General features: G+C 39.0%; 1 protein-coding gene across 4 annotated transcripts in view; it reads right to left on the bottom strand.

The window, feature by feature from the left end:
* Positions 1-22,901, bottom strand: part of fam189a1 (family with sequence similarity 189 member A1) — a 93,501-nt gene that overhangs the window by 31,812 nt on the left and 38,788 nt on the right. For all 4 annotated transcript variants that reach the window (XM_067587694.1, XM_067587674.1, XM_067587683.1 and 1 more), the window contains one exon: positions 20,795-20,851. Coding sequence is in view for 3 of the 4 variants with exons in the window: in XM_067587674.1 (XP_067443775.1) it covers positions 20,795-20,851 (57 nt within the window). In the remaining variant the exon portion in view is untranslated. The remainder of the gene's footprint in view (positions 1-20,794; positions 20,852-22,901) is intronic.

Below are 22,901 nucleotides of genomic sequence, written 5' to 3' on the forward strand. Positions count from 1 at the left end.
AGTTGTTGTAACAGTAATAAATAATGAAAACGAGGGCTGGTGGTAATTTCAGTAAACATTGCATGACTAAAACAGATCTAGCTCCAAATGATTTCAGAAATGCAAGATCTTTAAGCCTATTTTATTCCATTGTTTTGATTTATGGCCTTATTATCAACTCCTGTAAGCTGCAATTTCAACAAAAACACTTTGATAAACCCCACTGAATGCTGCCTGCCCAGCACCAAATGGCTGTTAATATAATCTAGTATCTAGCAAGTTGGTCTGTGCCTGTGAGATGTGATAATGTGCAACTGTTTGCATGTTAAAAAATGTCATAGGCCAGGTTGGCTCTTTATCAGTCTGTTTTGATGGTACTCTACTCTCTAATGCAGCTTTACATGACCAATACTGTGCATGCAACCACCACTTTGAATTTATTGGTAATATTGTGTTTCATGTGCTAGAGTCAACAGTCCAAAATGTCCACACTATTAGATCACATGCTTGGTTACTTAGGATGTGTGACTAGCCATCTACTTGTCATTTAAAGCTCTGTTGTGATATACATACACAAAGCTTATTAAAGCAGGTGCCACATAAAAGCATATAAACTGTATTGTATATGACCCAACAAAGGGGGTCTTTAAGTGTTCACATCATGTAGAACTTGAACTGTAAAAAAAAGAGGTGATATTATTGCATTATTGAGGAGGCAGAGAGAGGGGGCTAGCTTCTATCTCTTGTTTATGTTCCATTATTGATTCAGTTGACCTGTGCACTTAAAATGAAAGAAGCAAGCTTCTGTCTACAGGTGTGTTGGGATACCAACCACTGGCTGAGCTCTCCCTTATTTCTGTGCAAAAGATTTAATTTCATAATATAGCACACCAGGCTAGCTCTCATTTCAGGGGCTTTTCCTCCTTCTGGTCCCCTGCAAGCTCAGTGAAATAACTCAAAAGAACAAAAAAGAAAATCTGACCATAAAATCATGAAATCCTACAGAGAACTTGTCAATGGGAGTAATCCCCTCCCAATGCTATTTTTGAGTGCTTTCCGTCTGTTTGAAGTAGTGCAACGTTTCCTGCAGATTTCTTCTTTGTTTCCCGCCTCTCCACCCCAAAACACTACTCAGCCTCAGCTCACACATACACACACTTACACACTTTTGTTTTCACCTCTCTCTCTCTATCTGTCTGACACACACACACACACTTCCTGTCTCTCTGTTTTCCTTTAGCAGCTCCTGACAGGTGGTCCTGCGGGGCCCATCTCAGTTGGCAGTAGGCTACATCTCCCACTAAAGCCTCTCCATCTGGGTCAAGTCAGAGAATAACAGGCCTCTGAGGATGAGGGAGACAGAGGATGCACACACGCACACGCAAAATGCAAACACAAGGGCAGATCTGAAATTGTGTGTGACTACGCCTGAATTCTTGATGTGTCTGTAAATGTGCATGCGTGTGTGCATCTGTGAGTATACTGTATGTCTGCGTGTCTTGTGCATATGTGTGTGTACACATACAGTTATAATAACAACATAGAGCCCGCAGCTACAACAGTGTCTCTCACAGCTCCCTAATTACACAGAATGGCAGGTAGCAGTGGAAGCATTTAAACCGTTTTCATACAGCAAATGATTCCCCTGAAATGTTGCACGCAATCTTCCCTTCCTTGCCATGCTCCATTTTGAAGCCAGTTAAAATTAATAGAGCTGTACTGATGTGTCATGCAGTACTAGAAACCGGTGAATAGTAACTGTCAGGAAAAAAAAAAACATCATCTGGATCAGTGGCTGAAGCATGTGCTTTTGTGTGTGTTTGAGTGTGCAGATGTGGGTGAATGAGAATGCTTTTGAATTTATTCAACCATTTAGGCCTGACATTTATCCTGAGTGTCAATTTTGTTACCACTCTATTATTCAGTCTGACATTGCTTTCGTCTTCTTGTTTTTCTGTGGGGCGAGATTTGAGTTTTGTCCTTGTGAGGCTGTATTTTTGACACGGGAAGTTGGGTACACAGTATACAGCGGTCCAAGTCATGAGTCATGGTTTTGTATTTTCTGCATTTTAAAATAACTTCCACAAATATTCAGCTGCTCTGACATTTTAATTGATGCTGAGGTTGCGCTAGCCACAAATGAGCATAAAATAATCAAGCGGCAAGCTCCGGGTCTGAAAAGTGAAACCAATGCGGAAGTGCCTTAAACCTGCTTTCCATTCTTAAGCAGGGTGTGACTCCACCGTTTGCAAAAAGACGTCCGATTGTATAGAAGTCTGTGAGCAAATGGCCCTACTTCTCACTTGATTTATTACCTCAGTAAACATTTTCCCAATGAGTTTATGGTCTCAATTGCTAGTTTCAAGTCTTCAATACAGCATGATGTTCATTTTGTAAATTATGGTCCCATTTAGAGTAAAATAGATGATAAAGCAGTGTATGCTTTAGGGTGTGGCTACCTTTTGATTGACAAGTTGCTACTACAGCAGAAACGTTGGTTAGTATCGTGACTCCAGATTAGAGTATAGGCATAGCTGCCACTATTTGACAGTGTGTTTTCAGTTCACGAAAGTTAATTGTAACATTTTGGCCACCTAAAAAAGTCTTGTTCCTGTTCAGCATTCAGTTGTACTAAAAGACTCTCTAAGTAGTCAGCTATTCAGTTTTTCTATTTTGTTTTAAGTCTGTTTTTCGCTAGACAAAATTAGCATTAGCATTATCACAGTCAACCATAGACTATAAATGCACCGTCCTAACCAAGCTACCAGCTAGCAGCTAGCATTAGGGTCACCTCCACCCTCTCGTCCAAATATGGTCAGATCTGGCTCCAAAAATCCAAGATGGAGACAGTCAAAATGCCGAACTTGAGGCTTCAAAACGGGAGTCCACACCACAGTGGGTGATGTCACAGTGGCTGTGTCCTTTTTTTTTTTTTTTACTATGAAAATATATCCATGTATCTCCAAAATATCAGCTTTTGACAAACATGAAAAAGCCTTTTTTAAGCTTCACATATTTTAGATAATTTAATGTTCTAAAGGAGTTGCAGTAGCCTGAGATTACTCTAGCCTGAATGGTGTTATTAATTCTTCAGTTGTTCTAAAACTCTAAATATCAAATATGCAAATGCTTTGTTTTCACTTAAATAAACAATAACCCCTGACAAGGTGAAAATAATAGCCATAGAGGTAAAGATTTCTGAGAGCTCCCTCCACCAAAGTCATTATTTGGTTTAATTATTCCTGGCCACTAGTGGTAATATACCCCAGTTTCCATCATGGATATACAAGCCTGTCTGGATCCTGAAAAAGAAAACAAAACACAACTCTATTTACATGAACAGCTTATGTCAGAATGTTTTAAAAAAGGTACGATATCTGTTCTGAAATACAGGACATAATTGAGAAGCTGTTGTGACTTTATCACTTTAGTTATGGCACGTGATATTTCAGGAGATGTTTACAAGTCGCTCTGATATTAATGCTCCCAGTGGCTTCAAGAGAAAACCAGTGTTTGTACTTTATTCTTACAAGTCTTGTGGGAGTTCTTCTTTATTCATCATGAGCAATAAATTCATGGAAGGTAAAAACAAACTTCAGCTCTAATAACATTTATTGACACTCAGCTTTCATTATCTTCCGTCGACGAGACAGAGTCAGTGAAAGTTGATGTTGCTCATAGTGCACTGTATCTCTAGAGTAGCAGTGGTTAGCGTGTTTCTATATTTCTGTGTCTACCCTGAGAGATGTCCAACACCCTCAAACTAAATGTTCTTCTGAGTCTGGCCGGCTACCAGCCCAACACTGACTCAGTCACCCATACACTGAACCCTGCGTGCACACATTCATACCCGCACACTTCTATCTACACAGCAGACAAGCTAATCTCTGATCTTCACCTCCACATTTTACAATCGCAACAATAGAGGGAATCACAGAACAGTCACCCCCTTCATAACTGTGTATTATTTAGCAATATGTCAATATATCATACCGTAATATGATGTAATAATTATTTTTGAATGTATTAGAGGCATTTTATTTTTAATCATCCACTTGAGTACCCCATTATATGACACAATATGAGGTCATATTTCAAATAATAATCTTTAAAATAATCTTGATCGTGATTATTTTATTCTATCCTGGACTGGAACATATACATTATTATATATCCAAGCAGATTTCTGTACAATTGATTAAAAAGAAATTTTAAAAACATTTATCCTCTGCAAGACACTGTGAAATACAATATACATATACAAATTCTTATCCTTTGTCCCAGTGGTAATTGCTCTGCTATCTACAGTATATCAAAAAAAAAACATTTTTTAGTGTTCATATACATTATACATTTATTTTCTCTTTAAAGTCAAAGTCAACTTTATTGTCAATTCTGCTATATGTACAGGCCATATAGAGGATTGAAATTCTGTTTCTCTCAGACTCTGGTGTTGGCATATACAAGCACTAAAACACAACAACAAGGGTCTAAAAATACAAGGATAAAACAAAATACTAAAATAGCAAACCAAAAATTTAAATATTTACAATTAAGCTAAGCTGGAGGACACAGGGGAGGCAGTAATGATAACAAGTATAGTGCAAATAAGAGAAATATAATGCAAATAGAGCTGAAAGATATGCAAGTATATACCATCCACATGATGAGTAATTGGCAGCAGTTTTGTAGTGTTCTGTACATAGTGGCTAGTGCTGAGTATAGGTGTGTGTGTGTGTGTGTGCATATGTTTGCATCAAAAAAAGTCTTATGGCTGGTGCTGTTGGATGTGTTTGGGGTGCGATGGGTAAGTTATAGTCCAAACTTTTTTTGAGGCAGAGGGGAGAGAGTTCACTATCCTGACAGGCTGATGGATAAAGCTGTTATACAGTCTGGCGGAGCAGGCTCGGAGGCTCCGGTATCTTCTCCCAGATGGCAGGAGACTAAAGAGGGATGGGTGGGGTCTCTCGCAATGCTGGTGGCTTTGCAGGCTAGGTGGGTGCTGTAAATGTCCAGGAGGGAGGGGAGTGAGGCAGCAATGATGTTCCCAGCTGCATTTACTATGCGCTGCAAGGTCTTGCGGTTGGAGGCAGTGCAGCTCCCAAACCACACAGTGATGCAGCTGGTCAGAATGCTCTCAATGATGCTTCGATAGAAGGAACACATGGTGATGGGTGCCGGGGCTCTTGCAAACTATTTTTGATGAGCCATCCTGCACTTAGATGAATGAATTAATCCAGTGAAATGGGATTGTATACATTTTTTGAAAGGTGTGTTGTGACCAGCTCCCCTCCCATCATATTAAACTGAATGCAGATATCATTTGGCAAAGATGTTGTTTACATTTCCAAAAGAGCAGTTGAGGTCTATTTTATTCATTCCTCTCTCATCCTCCACAGCTCCAAATGTTCTCCAGACACACCATGCTCTCTGTGTCACAAAATGAAATCCCTAAATAATTATATATAACACAACAAGTGTCACACAATATGAAAAGTGTCATGTCCTTTGAAATAAAATAAGTACAGGAGCATTGTACTTCTGCTGAAATGATGTTCACCCTAAATTTCTGATCTGATGTCAATACTTGTGGCTATATATTGTTATATATATATATTGTTATATAATAACCTGTGATAAGATTAGATAACATTCATGCTTTTCAGAGAGATACACAGTTATATCATCTATTGTCTCTTCACTTCATTCATGTGCTTCCTCCTGACATGAAAGTAGCGGTCAGAGTTAGTGGGTGAGTCCTCGGCAGCTACTGTCGACTGTGGCTGCAGTCAGCTCACTCAGCTGTGAAATATGGCTGACATGATTGTGTGCAAACCACAATTACACGACTTGAGTCCCTGACAAGTGACCACAGAGCACTAGTTGTTCAGTCAACTGTGGAATATGAACTGGTGGACCCTGCCTCTAATGCCTCTATTTGCCCAAAACACAATCACTGCAATGTCACACACAGTTCTAACCGTTTGCTATAGAGAGTGATTGGCAGCAATGTGACAGGAGAGAGTGAAGCCTATTTATGCTGGTTAACAATAGCTGAAAGCAGAGCACAAGCACCATTTTGTGTTTGTGCTTGTGGTTTGAATGACTGTATGTCAGCTATGATTTTATTACTATTGTATGTTTTCAATGCTGCTTTTGAAACTTTGGGTGGGAATTATATTTTTGACTGAAGATAACAATTAACAGAAAAGTCTTTTTTTCTTCTTCTTCCTCTTATTCAATACAAATTGTTTGTATGTCTGTATGTGTCATGTGTTTGTGACAAACTGAATGTTTTAAGAACCCATGAGATGTTCTGGCAGATAAGTGACACATAATTTAAGTCAATTTATTTTGTTGCTGGTTGGAGTTGGATTCACCTACGGTAACACACTAGATTTCAGGACACAACATCCCACAATGTTCACACTCGCCTCCATGCAGTAGTTTAGGTGCTGTTTTTGCTTAAAGTTCCTCCAAATAATGACCCTAGTATTTAATTTTAATTTATGGTACCCACAGATAAAAATGCTCATTCTTTATTTCTTTATTTAATTGTTTGAAGGGATATTTTACTTCATCACAATGATGGATAGAAATGTAGCATTTGAAACAGCATTTGACGGCTAATTTTAGCATTTTTATTCATCAAACCTGCAACTACCACAGCTTGAGGCTGAAGCCAATGTGGAAGTACCTTAAAACGCAATGCCACTGACTGCTGCTAGATGCTGGTTTCTCGCATTCGAAAAGTGTCAACTTCTTTCTAGAAATGCTGAGTCAATAATATTTTCAACGAGTCATTATGGTCTCAATTGTTAAAGTCGGGCCCTCTCCTAAGTGTGCTGGTGGTCATTTTGGAAATTATTGCTTACCCACATAGAAAGCGAGACATGAGCAGCACATAAACACGTTCAATCCGTTCAATCCATTCAATCAACACCGACCTGCGGACATCTCTGTCAACAAAACCAGCCGTCTGTCAGCTGCAGCTCCTGGGGAGCTAAGAGGACAGTGACCAGACAAACTGCCTTCACCAGGCTGACTGACAGCAGAAATTTACAGAACCAAGTAAGTTTTCATGTCGTCTCCACGGGAAGAAATCGATAGTGTTTGTATTTATTCATTCATTGATTTTATTTCCCCACCCACCATAGCAAGTGAGGGAATCAACTTCGGCAAATTTGTGTGATTTAAACAGCTTTCTGTGCAGATCACGCTTCACTAAACACGGAAGAGGAGAAAAAAATAGACTCAGAGCATAAAAAAAACACGGGGGCATCTCTTGGAGCCAGTGTAGATTGACAAATTTAACAATATTGAAGTGTTTCTGTTCCATGAGACATGCGAGTCATGGACATCAAAAATTGTTCTAAAAACACTTTTTATGTGTATTGGCTGGAAGTTAAATGTTACTTGATTATGATACCTGCCCGGTTGGCACAATTTAACTAAAGTAGCTGACAAGTGTGCACCACCTGTGTTCTCAGTAAGCTAGCATTCGCTTTGGTCTGAGGGAGCAGGGTGTGTTTCCAGAACATGAAGGGCAACACCCCACCCTCCTTATTTGGAAGGTCCTGGCACCAAACAAAAAAAAAATGGCGCCGACCATAAGCAGCAATTCTGGATTGGCTTTCTACATCCACGTTTATACAGTCTATGAGTGTGGTAGACATAAGCTGTGAACACAAGACTGACATCTTATCTTTTAAATTGGTATGACAAACCTGTTAGCAAACAGTTGCTTATTTACACATCCAGTCATGTCTCATGTTTTTTTCTGAAGACAGCTGCCTGCTGCATCTGGAAACAACAACGTCAGAGCTGTGAAGGTGAGCCAGTAAAGTTGCGGGCCAGAAAAAACAAAAAAAACAATGAGTTGAAAGATGCCATAAAGCTCCATAAAGCTGAGCATAACTGCAGAGTCAGGTGATAATTCTCTAAAGGTTCATCACTACGAGCAAACTCTTTATGATCTCTTAAAAATCACACATACTGTATCATTTGATCCATTATTAAATAACAGTATTGATAATGGCAGCATTAAAGAGCAGACAAAGAAACTGAATAAAGTGTGCGTTACAAACCGCTTAAAAATCACAATTTACATTGCCAAATAAAGTCTGGAGTGGACATAAATGCAGGCAAACTATGCCTGACAAACTCTGATAATTATCCTGCTGTGTGTTGAAACTCATCAGCCTGACATATGAAACATGTGCAGATGACGGGTAAACACATAATGACATTAATAAATTCAAGATTATCAACTCTGTGTGAAAACAATAACTTGTTTGTTTGCTTGTTTTTATGTGCACGGCAGAAAGCTGTTGATGTGTGCGTGTGTGTGGGGTGGGGTGGGTGTGGGGCGGGGGGGGGGGGGGGGGGTGCACCAGATGGTGCTGTTTTTTGCTGCTTTCTGTAGTTTACCTTGTGGACACGAGGCTTATCATTTTAGGCGAGCAGATATTTGCTAATATTAGAAGATGGAAAGTTTCTGTTCAACCGCTTCTGCTCTTCACAGAAAAAAACAAAGCTTCAATAATGATCATCTTTCCATATATTAACACTTATACATGTGCAGAAAAAAAAAAGAAATAAAGCTGCAAAATTTTCACACGTGGACAGCATTACAACCATGTTACCCCCCACCACTGTATTTATATTTACAGCATACTATGAACCACACCGCTATAAATAATCCGCTGTGGGGTTATTATGATCAAAAGACAACCAAACCACTGAAGACTAAAAGCAGCAGTTTCTCATCATTGTGCTTTTGTTTCTCATTAGCTATTCATGAATGAAAGCTATAACACCAGCCTCAGAAGGCCTGATAGTGGTGGGTGTATAAACCAGAGAATATCCCCTTGTTTATGTACACAAACATCCAAAATAGGGAGACTTTTAAAATCATGTACCTTGTGTCTAACTCATATCTGTTTACATCAAACAATATATTTCTCAGTTGTAATTTTGTAGCAAAGAGATTTCTAAAAGTCACAAAACATTAAATTGACCGTGTGGTTTTCAAGGAGGCAGCTGAGAGAAAAGGGGAAGGACATCAAAACAATTTAGGATTAAGGCGGAGTCCAACATTGTCTGTCTGGGGCCAACGACCAGGGCCCCAAAGCAATAAGTTAGTCCGCTTATAGCTGAGGCAGGCTCAGAGCTGCAGTGTAGGAACACAAACACGCACAATCCAATCCCTACTGGCCACAGAGCCAGGAACAGAGGCTGCTAATGGGCTAATTTCACTCCTAATTAGAGGATTAATTTGTCCATTTAGGTCTGTATGAAAAATGCTCAACTATTGGAGGGCGAAACTGGGCTGGACAGTCTCTGCCTATACTGCTCTGATGATCTTTTTAATCATTTCATTAACTGGATGATTTTAAAAAATGTCCCTTGCAACTGTGTCGTTTTGATTTTTTGTTGTTGTGGTGTTTGACTATAAATCTTTATTCCACCATTGTGGAGATGTCTGTTTCCTCCATCGCAATCAGTCAGTGAGCCATCTTTCTCTCTCTCTCCCTCCCTTTTTCATCCGCTACAGTAATGTTTATGGCCTGTCAGGGTCACAGGCTGTCACAGAGAGCCCCTCGTAAACCCTTTCACCGCTGTCCTGCTGGCCTTACTGTAGTTATGTGATCATAATGGAAAGTCTATGGTTATGATGTGTGTTGGTGATTTGTGTGAATCGTTAGCCAGATATTTGGAGATGGGGTGAGCATGAGTATGTGTGTGTGAGTGTATGTGTGTCTGAGTGAAAAAAGGTAGAATTTTATGCCCTCATGACCTTGCAGTGGGCACCATGTTCGTGTGTGTGTGTGTGTATGTGTGTGTGTGTGTGTGTGTGTGTGTGTGTGTGTGTTATGAGCAGCATCAGTGTTGAGTGCTGAACAGATCTGGCCTTAACTCAGATTTATCCCCAGGAAGTCTTCACCATCATCATGTCACTGAAATGGTGCAGTAAATCACACACACTACTTTCTGTATCCGATTTAAGATGAACAGACACACACACATTTGTCAAATTAGGCTGCACTGGAAGTTTTAGGGAGGGCCAACAAGCCCTGGCACTCCTCACACACACCCAATAGTTCTCCACAGCACAATTTTTAAACTCACAAATTATTCCTGGTTTAGTCTATACATGTCTCCCTCTCGCTATACTTACTCCAACCTTTCATCCAATCTACTCATTTCTGTCATTTTTTTCCAAACCAAACCTCACCTTTCTATCAAAAATATACATCCTACATGGTGTGTCCAGGGCACTTGTTTCATAAATGCAATTTTGTTTCACAAATGTCACTCGCAAATTGCAGATACATTTGCTTTATGAGGCTCTTGCATGTGCAGCAAGTATGGTAATAATTGTTTTGATTGATGAAATGCGTCAAAAATGAACAGGAAAGGAAAAGATTTCATGTGGCAAATTTGGTGAAAAAGACTTAGGCTGCAACTGGTGGAGAGGTCACATCTTATTTTTCATCAGATAAACTAATCTAAACCTCCCTGGTGAGGTTTAAAACACTAAAATACAAAGTTTAAGTTCTAAGTTTGTGCCAAATTACCTTGTGAAAAAAATAATACTTAAACAAAATTAACCGTTTAATTGTCTTGTTTTTCATTAAAAGTGTTTCTCTCATGTTTCTCTGACAAGCTGTGAGCTCTGAAAGATTCAAGCACTATTTTAGGATTCCTCACGCCTGAGTCATAACTGTTAGTCTGTGAGCATAACTCCTCGTAGCCTCAGGGTTGCCTTGGTGACTACGAGCTGTTACCTGATAGACGCTGCAGCAGTGTTAGTGGGGAAACATATTTCCTAGCTGCAAAAGTACTCCACTGTTTTCATCTTTTTGCTCCTTTTTAGTGATGAAATGTGCACAATTGTGCTTGTGTATGAGTATTGATGCGTGAAAGTATTGTCACACACATACACTAACGCATGAATGAGTGTTCAGGAACCATTGCAATGAAACTTAGTTGCTTGACATAAGAGCGCGTGGTTGTACATGTGTGTTGACATGTGTAGGCACATAGCCGGGGTTTTAGAAACAATGAGGCTCTGAGTCTGAGCCATCCAAGAACATTTACACCGGACAACAAAAATAAACATTTTAACTGTTAACTGTTCAGTTATACTACCTGTAAATGTATTTCCTATGACACTCTCAACACCGCACTGTCAGGAATAAAACTCAATTTATTTGCCTAAATATACTAGAATGTGCTGTATATACATAGAGTATAGATATACTGGAATCAGCCTATAAAACATCCACCAACTATTATTTTTGTAATTGTAGAGTGTAAATTCCCCTCCAGGTTCCTGAAACCTCCAAATTCACAGTGGACATGACCTCTGTATCCTCCATGGTATAGCTACAGGGCTGTATGTACAGCATGTGCATGTTTATGTATCCAGTAGGAGTGCAGCTGAAAAAAGCTGCAGGAACAATGATAAAAGGTGTAAGAAATATGGGGGTGATAGAATATGATGGCAGGATCTAATCAGAGGTATCTTTACAGATCAAACATGAGTGATTGTTTTTAGTGTCCCAGGCCTGTTAGGGCTTGCACCACAGGGATGAGTATATCCCTCGGATCAGGCAAGAAACATGCTCCAGGTCCAACCTGTCACTCTAAAGGTTAATGGATGCATTGGAGAGCAACACCACACTGAGGTGACTGTCATGAAGAGATGAAACATTTGCCTGATTACTGGACGCCTCTTTTTTTTTTTTTTTTTTTTTTTAGCAGCGATTGCAGTTCAAGAAGTGCTGGTCATGGCTATTGTTGGCAATCATTGAAGTATTCCTCAGGAGTGCACAGTGTTATGAGAGCTGAAAACATGCTTAGCTTGAGGCACTCTTGAGGATGTACAGCAGTGTCTCGTTTCCATTGAAAACAATGAGAAAAGCAGGCCAGCCCTGAAAAGAGATTTTCCCAGTAGAGATGCATCTTTAATATTCTCGGGGCATACAGTAGGTTGAGCACTCACAGGCATCCAGATAGACCTTCATAGCACAGTTTATTAATATATCATAGTGGATTTTCTGACAGTAATTCAATGTAAAATGAAAGACTTCTAATTCATAGAGTTTGTGGTAAAGAAAATGTTTTCTCCGCTTTTTCCACAGAATATTACAGTATTACAGTAACCCGATGAAGACGATATGGTAACACTTAACAAAACAATGAAATACTTGTAAATGGCATTTTTCTGATTAGCCTAAACTAGATCAAAGTTGGAGTAAGCATAATGAAATATAGACATTTTACAAATATAGAAATTGAGACATTTTAGACATGTGTACAGCTTAATCAAACTAAGGCCCCATTTATACCTGGTATTAACATGTGATCTGTATCTGGATAATAAAATCCAATCTATAGGTCTTTGCATTTATATTTGATATTAAAATGCACTCTCGTTTTCTCAGTTGCACCCACATTGTGATGGGACGTGTGTCTTTCATTTTTTGCGAGGGAAGACTTTTAGCCACCGATACTACTCGTAGATTTTGCCCGGCTTGCTTAAGCTGGCAGGAAGAGGCGGAGTTATGTGACCTTTCAACCTGTTAGGTGATTTTTTTTTTTCTTATGAAAGTGGTCATGTTGTATGGATTGCATTTACACCTGGCTGAGATCAGATCACGATGCAAGCCTGATGACCTCCAAATGTTGTCTGGCCGATCCAATCACATTCCTATAACAATAAAGTCTGTGTGCATTTACACTTTTCATTAACTGATTCTATGTTAATACCAGGTGTAAATGAGGTTTATATGACTAACTATCTGACTTTTCACAGTATTTTGGAATGTAATAATTGATTTGCTTGTTGTTATCATGCAGTATTGTCTATAGTTTACTACAACATAAAGCATAACAACACATTTTTAAAAGCATGAAGAGTAATCTTTAGTAGCAATGTAACAGAAAACTTTAATGTTGGAAATTGAATAAGCTCTGTAGTCCTACTGTTGAGGTCCATGCATATGTAGTCGGTGATATAGAGAAGTACTGCATGACATTCAGACCGTGGTTCAGCTACACATCCCTGCTCCAACCCTTTATTCTGTCGCTGAAGGACAACTTGTACTTCCATCACTGTGGAAACATTAATGTAACTGCACATGTTAGACTCTTTTACCCTCCTGACACAAGTGCAGTGAATGTTTCACCTCAAGACAGCTTTGCCTTTCTCCACATGCATGCTATGTTTGACACCAGAGACGTATCAGGTCAGTGTAGTATAAATAGTGCTTTCTAGTTTTATGAATGAAACAGCCAAATTGATATATACATGAACTAAAATCTGGAAGATAAATGACTGTGTTATTCTGGGAAATACAATGAATCGCTATCTTTTAAAAATTCATTTTTGGGCCAATGAATGCCTTTATTAGATAGGGGTAGAGGAGAAATAACAAGAAATGAAGGCCCCCAGTTGGCCTGGAACCTATGATGGTGCATGGTCATAAAATGGAAATAACTTCACATTAAATATACAGTATATGAGTAAGTATGTAGAGGTGTGTATTGTGTATACTGTATATTCTTAAACTTTAAAGAAACTAGTAACAAAACAAACAATGAAGCAATAGCAGTTGAGACTTCCTGAGACAGATACTGTATACTGCAGACTAGCGGTGGAGTCGGATCTGAATATGGTATTCAGCAAAGCACAAATAGTGGGTTTTTACAAATATTTATTTTCTAAAAATATTTTAATAATTATTTGTTTTTGGGAAGAAAAAAAACATGTGAATTTGTGCTCCACCTGCTTGTGCTAATGTGACACTGAACGGAGTATATGTGTATGTGTGTGTGTGTAACATTACTGAGCAGCACTGCCCACAGTAACTTTAAATGTTAGCCTATGCAATGCATATAAGATATTCACAATGTTCACATAGGTATTTATTAGTTTAGAGGTTAGTTTATTGGATTGAGTGTAGATTAGGAACTAAATGTTAGTTTTAAAATGATTTTCTTTTCAATGATGTTTATGGTTATACGTGTTCATTGCTGGGTTTACGAAAACCATAAACCAATATTACATGTTCATAATTATTGTAATAGTTTATTGAAAACACTTATTTTAAGCAAGCAACCTCCGGGGCTGAAAAGTGAAGCCAATGCAGAAGTGCCAAAAACCTGCATTCTATCTACTGGCCATTAGGGGGCAACTCCACTGGCTGCAAAAAGAAGTCCGATTGCATGGAAGTCTATGAGAAAATTACCCTACTTCTCTCTTGATTTATTACCTCTGTAAACTGTTTCCTGATGAGCTTATGGTCTCAATCACTAGTGCCAAGTCTTCTTCAATACAGCATGTTGTTCATTTTGTAAATTATGGCCCCATTTAGAGTAAAATAGACGATAAAGCAGCATATGTTTTAGGTTGTGGCTATGTTGTGATTGACAAGTCGCTACTACAGGGACAGCATTGCTTATGTAATGTAACCATTGCGTATAGGCGTAGCTGCTGCTATTTCACAGTGTGTTTTCAGTTCACTAAAGTTTATTTTGGTCGGCCAAAAAAAGTCTTGTTCAGCATTTGGTTGTAATAAAAGACCCGTCAATGAGTCGGATGATCAGTTTTTCCGGTGAGTACATTTTGTTTTAAATTTTTTAGGCCTGTTTTTCGCTAGCGAAAATTAGCATTAGTATTGTCACTGTTAACCACAGATTGTAAATGCACCGTGCTAACCTAGCAACCAGCGCTATGGTCAGCTCCACCCTCTCATCCGAATATGGTCACTTCTGGCTCCAAAAATCATACATGGCGACGGCCAAATCCAAGATGGCGATGGTCAAATCGCTACACTCAAGGCTTCAAAACGGCAGTTCGCGAACCCATGGGTGACATCACAGTGACTACGTCCATATTTTATACAGTCTATGACTTTAATATCCTAAAATTAGAAGTGTAATAAAAACACAAACAGGATCGTTATACCTATTTCCACTTTTACTCAAATACAAATAACTTTGCTGCCTCAACAAATACAAATACAAATACTGGGCTGCCTACTGCAGACTATCCCTGTCTTGTTTCCTGAGAGGGCAAACTTACTGCCCTCTAACTCTCTCTCCGTCTTCCTGTCTCACTCTCCACACATAATCCATCACAATCACAAAAAGCAGAACAATGCAGGTAGTCTTGTCTGTCTCCTGGCTCTCAGTGGTACAGATAAATCTGCTGTGGCACTAATGCTGCAGACCAGACTGGATAGAAAACAACAATATTTATTAGCTATTTCAGGTGGAAGAGGAGGATTTCTCTTGAACAGACATGCTGTGTTTTCTCATTCCACTGAGCACAATATATCAATATATCTTTAATGCATTTGAGTTTACAAGGAAAGTTTGGAGCAGACAGAATTTCATATTCGACACGACTACTTTCTCTATAATGGTGTACCTGTTTTTCAACTGTGGCATTTAAACATCCTGTCTCCAACCATCTGAACATTGCACTCTGCGTCGTGCGCTGACTTGACTGCAATGTGTCAGAGCCAAAGATGTTGCACAAGCTTTCCTCTAAACTGTCTCGCCTCTTCTATTTATATCTCATATCTGCCTTCCTAACTCAGTACTCAAAGCACTGCAAACATTTCTAAATGTCTGAATATACTGAAAGATCATTCCAATCAAAATACAATTTATTTTATTTTATTTATTTCATACCAATTTTTTAGGGTTGTGTTTTTCATAATTGATCAGTCTGTCAATTATTAGTATTATTATTATTGATTAATCGATTCATCATTTAGTATAGAATGTCATCAAGTGATAAAAAAATGATCATCACAATTTCCCTGAACCTTAACACGGCAACAATAAATATTTTTATTTCAATGATGGATCCCATGATTACTTGTATTTGAAAGGGGTCACTTGTAGTGAGCTTTATTGGCTTTTTTACACACTCAGGAGCTACTGGAGGGCAGTACAGAGCAAAAAGGTGAACCAGGTGAACTCAAACACAATTCCAAATGAAAGTTAATGTTCCTCTCCGTCCGCTAGATGTGTAAATAGGCAACAGTTTGCTGATAAATTTGCCATATCAAATTAAATATAATAATACAGTGTTGTGTTCATACTGTAGCTTGTTTCCGCTATTCTGTTACTGCAAGTTTTACTGCAATTTTTCAAGTCTGTCTTAAGACAATAGTCAGGCACTCAAATGAACATTGATGATTTTCTTAATGTATGGGGACAAAATCCACATCCAAATTAGTCAAATCAAGTCTAGTCGTCTTTTTCATGCCAAATTCCCTCTTTTTGTTACAATCCTCTACCACAGTTCAAATGAAAAGAACTGTCCGTCATGACACACACTCTTTTTGTACTAAAAAGACTAACTGTGGAAGATATCCACTTTATTTGACTAACTCAGATGACTGAAGTCTCGTAGTCGGGGAGCAACGCACTGCGGTTTAGTTGTGAAATGTGTGCTTATCACGACCTTTGGATTACCAAGAGGAAAAACAAAAGGGGTAAGCTATGTTCTGCTATTGCTCTGGAGCTTGTTTTCTGCTCCTTTGTTGAGGAAATAATGTTGTTTTAGCTGTGTGTGCTCAGGAGTGGGCGACTTGTCATTGCAGGGTGTCTTGTGAAATGTGTAGTGGCTGATGGAGGCAGCTAGCTGTTTCATTAGCTGGAGAGCTAATTTTTGCGGGGTGTTTCTGGTCAGATAGCTATGTTTTTGTTGTGTCATTACGCCAGTCGTTTGTTGACGTTAGCGGGAGAGAGGCAAGGTGCTCGGGAGTGCAAAAACGTCACTTCCATTGGATTTTTGCACTTGAAAGCCAAGCATTTTATCATGGATGTATTCTTGTGCCACAAATTTGACTTAACCAGTTCAATTTGAAGGAAGTAATACAGTAGCACCATTAAAATAAAAAAAAAACTTATTTGATTTCCTTGACTTTGGCGAGCCCCCACTTCTGAGTCATGAAGGTGACATTGTTTTCTCCGACAGGGGGCCGGTGTGCTATACAGCTACTATTATATGTAGCTGTAGTAGTAAAAAGTATGGGCCATGGTATATATATTAACTGTCCTTTTATTCCAAAAGTTGTATGAGAAAGCAAGGGAAGTACATTTAATAAAGCCCTGGATGGCAGGAGAAGATGAATCTTGTTAAAGACTAACCGCTCTAAGAAGTAAAGCGAATGTGCCCACAAGGTGGCAGCGATCATCTCATTGGGCAACACTACACCTGGAATTCTATTGGTTTTGACAGGGTTGCTGCACAAACAATCTGAGAGCAGAGCAGAAATCTGAGAGCAAACGTTTCACAAGCGCGTAGAAGCAGCCTGAGTGCAAGGAGAAAGGCTGAAGCTGGAGCAGAAACCTGTGCAAGCAACAATATAACTGAGTGCAAGCATACAGTCTGAGCAGAAGCAGAGCAAATATAAGTCCAAGCAAGGGCTATTTTAGCGCAAGGGCAGGGTTTAAGAAAAAGAATTACAAAATCTGAATGTGAAATCAATAAATCATGCTTCAAATTGAAAGAACACACTCTTGAATAAAGATAGGGAAAAAATCCCCATAATGGCCACCCACATTGGCAGATGGGTTGGCACAGCGTTGCCAGGACTGAAAGAGTCCAGCCGGTGTATTAGTCACCTGCCAGTCAGCGCTGGATCAAAGCCAGAAATGGAAACACTCGCCTGTCAAGACTGAACATTACAAGCTACAGCAACAGTCGCAAAAACCATGCCAGATATTACCTGTTAGACCCCTCTAAAGACAGGAAGCAGTGACCATGGACTGACATCTCTGTATACTAGCTGGCACGGACTATTCCAGTAAATTAGTCGTGCTTTTTAAGGAAAAGGAGCTAAGAGGATTTAACTCTTTTACTGTGCACAACGTGTGACCAATTTCTACTCACACCTCAATGATGGGATATTTCCTTTGATCCCCAGGAGCTAGTATGATTCAAATCTCTTTCTTTGGTCTAACGTTACACAAAGGGGAAGAGAAGAAGGGGGGAGGGGTATGGGGGTAGAAATGTGAAGGGGAAAAGATGCAGATATGTGTAGCAGGGAAGCAAAGTGATAAAAGTAAAGGGAGCGAGACAAATGATACGCAGTGAGAGAGGAGGGGTAGAACACGCTGTAGTTAAGCTGCAGAAATGAGATGAGATTATTTGTGGCATTAAGAGAGCATGAAATAGAATTGGGCAGGGGCTTGTAGTTGATGCTTTACCCCAACACTGATCTGTACTTTAAAGAACAGAAAGATTGAACGACATGTAGACAGAGAGAGAGATCATCTCCAATCATAAGTGGACTAATATGCATCTCTGCATGTCATTTTGTAGTGAAAGAGGGAGAAAAATATGATTTATGTAATGTAATACATTAGGAACACATGTGAGAGGAATGTGGGCTACAATATGCACTACATGACAGTCAATTAAAGTAATTTGGGCACTGTTATGACATTTTCCCCAGTGATATGTTATTCTGCAAAAAAAAAATTTAAGTTAATTTTGTTTGTGTGAAATCATGAATATCTCCAGTAGCAAGTAACATGTGAAATCAACATCAATCTCATATATTTATGATATATAAACAGGGATAGAATAATTGGAAATTGGCTAAAATGGAAAAGAGGAAAGAATTTGATAATTTAGTACCACACTGACAAGCGCAGACAATAAAGAGACATGGAAGGTCATTGCAAATGAAATCAGTGCCAGCTTTATTCTTCTTTTTTGTACCCTTATTGAATGCAAAAAAGAGAGAAATGGGCGTGTAACATCTCAAATGTTCAATACAATCCAAATATTGGACTAAAGCTACCCTATTCTGAGTTATACATATAGCTTCAGCTAACATCATGATCAATAACACATTGCACAATCACTCCAAACCGTGTCTCAGAAGGTGCTCACCTCTGTTTCTGCACTGCAGCTATCTAGGCTAACTTCAGAGCCCACTGGAGCTTTCTGAAATTTTGATAAATGGCTTGTATTTTTAAGCTTGTGAGTAGGAGTAAAAGCGAAGGATTTCTACTTTTATCTCTCACTTGAGTAAAAAAAAAAAAAAAGTAACTTTTAGAAGTTTGATAAAGCGCAGATTCACCATCTATGATCTTTGCTCAGCAAGTGTTGCAGACAAAAGCAGCAAAAAGGTTTCTATCCAGAGTGATATTACATCTGTTTGAACTTGAGCAACACAGTTCATCGATTTTTCATCTGTGCAAGCAGACACAAGAAAAGTGAAAACTGCTAAGACATCTAGCTGACTTTGGTCTTGTGGTTTCCAGGTCAGCGGCTGTGAAAACATACAACACTGAAGCTGTGATCCAGGGATTTTAACACAACCTGAGCATGCCCCAAAAGTTGAAACTGCGTTCACAGACAGTTACAGTTTCTACAGCTGCTAAACCACAAGTATGACCAGCAACAGAGTTTGGGCTTCCCAGCACTTTGTCACGTTGTGTTAGTATGCTGAGATAGCATCTTAAGGACTATTTGCAGGTTTAGAAATGCATGCATTAAAAAATAAGTGATTGATTTTCATAGTAAATGAGCAATGATTTGTGCGAGTTTTGTTATAGCAAAAGTACAATGCTGCAATAGTTAACTCAATGCATCATTTAAGTCCCATAATTTCTAGGGCTGTAGTCTGCTGGTCGACTGGTCGATTAGTTGGTCGATATGCTCTCGTCCGACTAAATTCTCATTGGTCGAATAATCTCCGTGTTATTTTCATGAGGAGAAAAGTGCTAGCTACATCAATAGCTTTCAATAGTATTCAAAACACCCCCGTTGCTTTCACAACTTTGAACTCGCCCAACCTAATGGAGACCGCTGGGTCTAACTGTACTGAACGGTTACTGATCGTTCACTGAATCTGTGTTTCTCCATAATGACACAAGAACCCCCGCCAGCCCCCCAAAAATATTTTTTAATATTTGACATCTGAATGAATATCTATTCATTCGGAAATCGATAGCATTTGGGAGTCTCTGTGCAGCGCTGTTCCGGTACGTGAGTCAACCTCTGTCGTTGCCTGGGAAACTATTGGTAGCGTGGCTCCGTTAAGGAGTATGTTTGTGTAGCGAGTGGGAAAGAGCGAGGGGCATGGAAGTGACGGTAAATGCGAGCGGGGCAGAGGAAAAGGTTAGTAGTAAGTTGTCAGTCTGGCAGTAGATGTACAGTACAGACTACAGTATGTCGGTTAATAAATGCTAAAAAGTCACGTCTGTTGTTTCCCCAGATGCTGGAAAAGTGAAGGGGGTTAGCTCCAAAGTTAGCAACAATGGGTTAGCATAACCTGAAGACACAAAACAGGGAAATACAGAACAGAGAAATGTGTGACAGCTGAGTTTACTGTGCACTCTGTCCCGTTACATCCCCCCCCGCGCGCACGCGCGACTAATCAATTAGTTGAAGTTTATGTACGATTTTAGTCGACCAAGATTTTCTTTGGTTGACTACAGCCCTAATAATTTCTTTAACACAGAAAATTGAAGAAAGGTGAAGACATGTTCCAACCTACTGTTATTTCCTGTTGTTAATTAAATATGTGACTGATCCATACATGTTGTGGTAATCAGGTTCAGTATTCGCCATGTCTTATGCTTTGTCATGACTGACATTCTCGTGTCATGTTGTATTCTCAACATCTGTTTCAGACAAGTATGTGTCTCATGACTCGTCACATTAACGTCATTCCCATCATCCTAATAAAAAGGCACCCTCTTGTGCGTTAGTGTTTTGTTCGTGGCTGTCAGATTAGCAGCTGAGCGTGGGCGTTCAGAGGACACTTACCACAAGAGAGAGCGGCCTCTTCCATGACACCACTCCGATCAGTCCAGAGAGCAGAACCTGGGAGCAAGAACACAGAGCAGATGCTGTAAGAGGTGATTGATATGAAAACACAGATGGGCAGACATTCATATGTACAGTATTATGTTCCTGTGTGTGCATTAATGGGGAATTTCTAGTTTCATACAACTAGGGCCTTATTTTTGTATTTCTGGCCATCGTTCCCAACCAGTAATAATGACACTGTAATCATCAAAGTGATTGATGAGATTTGGTAACATGGCAACATCACTAAAAAGAAGAACCGGTTTTAAATCTTTTTTGATTACGACATTGGATCCACTATCTAAAAGATTCTAAATTGTGTTTGACCTACTATCCACTGACAAGTTTATAGATATTCTAGGTTGTCTGCACAGTTTATGTATTTGTGTTATGCATTTTGACTGATGAAGACACAGGAGTAGCAAAACGTCCGATGGCACTATTAAAGTACAACTGAAATCACATTTGATCATCCCTCCTTGCGGTCAAAAATAATGTTTACGTTTTTTAAATGTATTGTTAAAAGGTTTGTATTATTAGAATGAAGAAAAAAGGTCTTTAGGGAAATATCAGAAAGTGTGACAGATAATGTCACTAACAGGGATTTTGAAGAGCAACAACCAAACCAGTATCTAATAGATCCAAAGTGACATTGCAGGTATCTTTATGTGCTGTTTAATGTGCTGCAGCTGAGCAGCTAATTAGCCATCTCGCCTGCTAACTGATGTTAGCGGTGCACTTTTCCTCGGTGAATGGTTGTTTGGTGGCTCATTCACCAACAAGCTGAGGTGCAGGACAAGAGATGTGTTCATCAGGCTCAGTGAGTCCATCTGCTCTGACCATGATAGAATGATAAATTATCACTTTATACAAGATTTGATTTGCTGTTATCGAAGTAAGGACTCCATATATGTAAGCAGTTGATGGAACAGTATTTTATCAAAATAATATAAAACTAAGAGTCACAATAATGAAATCAATTAATTTAAAATATAAATTCCTCCCTTTTGGTTTCTAATTTTTTCTTCTCAAAGGAAAACACAAGACAAGTGACAGAGCAGATATGTATTAGTAGTATTTGTAGTAGATTAAATGCAGTATAATTTTAGTTGGACTTTAAAGGCTGTAAATAAACCAGTGAGCTCCAGTATTCACCCAGTTTGCTGTCCTTTATCTGAGGAGCAATTGACTCAGCTGCACATTGTGAAAAGATGTTTGGAGAACCCTGTTTAACTCAGTTACTAACCTTACTGTTTATGGAAGAGTAAATGAAAACAAAAGGTAAAATTATTACACCAACTGTCCCTTGTAAACATCCATTATAATTTACAAACTGACTTCCTGGCTCAACTTTGGCCAACTGTACTTTCCATAGTTGAACATACACACAGTTTTCCTTTGCTATGAGAAATTATAACCAAACTTTCTCTTAGCACTTTACCTCCAAATCAAGTGGATAATCTGGCTAATATGTATCGACCGGCTGCTTGTATTTCTTCCCCCTTCTGACTTCATTGTAGCAATGTTATCACATCAGAATTCAGCAATTATTTTGGTGGGTTCAATGATGTCGTTGCCGATAGAAACAACGGACAAACAACAAAAATAAAACCAAAGTTGTAATACACTAAGATGTTCCTTTACTACTCACAGATGTAACACAGAAAAGACAAGACCACAGCAATAAACATTTAATTTACCAAAACTCCTACACTTGTTAACCGTCTATACAAAAACAGACTTTCAATATTGACTTCACTTCTTTGGTTTCTCTGGTAAATACAGTCTGATTGAAAATATCATCTTCTACATGATGGGTTGAATTATACAGATCAGGTGGGAGTCGTTGCTCTTGTTTGGCAATTCTGTGCCCATCTGCCATCAGATTTCCACGTGGATGCAGATTTCTTTTTCTTTGTCAACAGCTCATCGTGTATTTACAGGCTCACTCTTCTGTGAATTTCTTCCCTTTAGCTGGAAACAAATAGACAATGTCATCCTGTAGTTTGAGGCAGTTAATGACCAAAAATTGAACGCTGTGTGCTTTTCTAGGACTGTGATGTGC

The sequence above is a fragment of the Thunnus thynnus genome, chromosome 1, assembly GCF_963924715.1.
Source record: "Thunnus thynnus chromosome 1, fThuThy2.1, whole genome shotgun sequence".
Taxonomy (NCBI): Eukaryota; Metazoa; Chordata; class Actinopteri; order Scombriformes; family Scombridae; genus Thunnus; species Thunnus thynnus.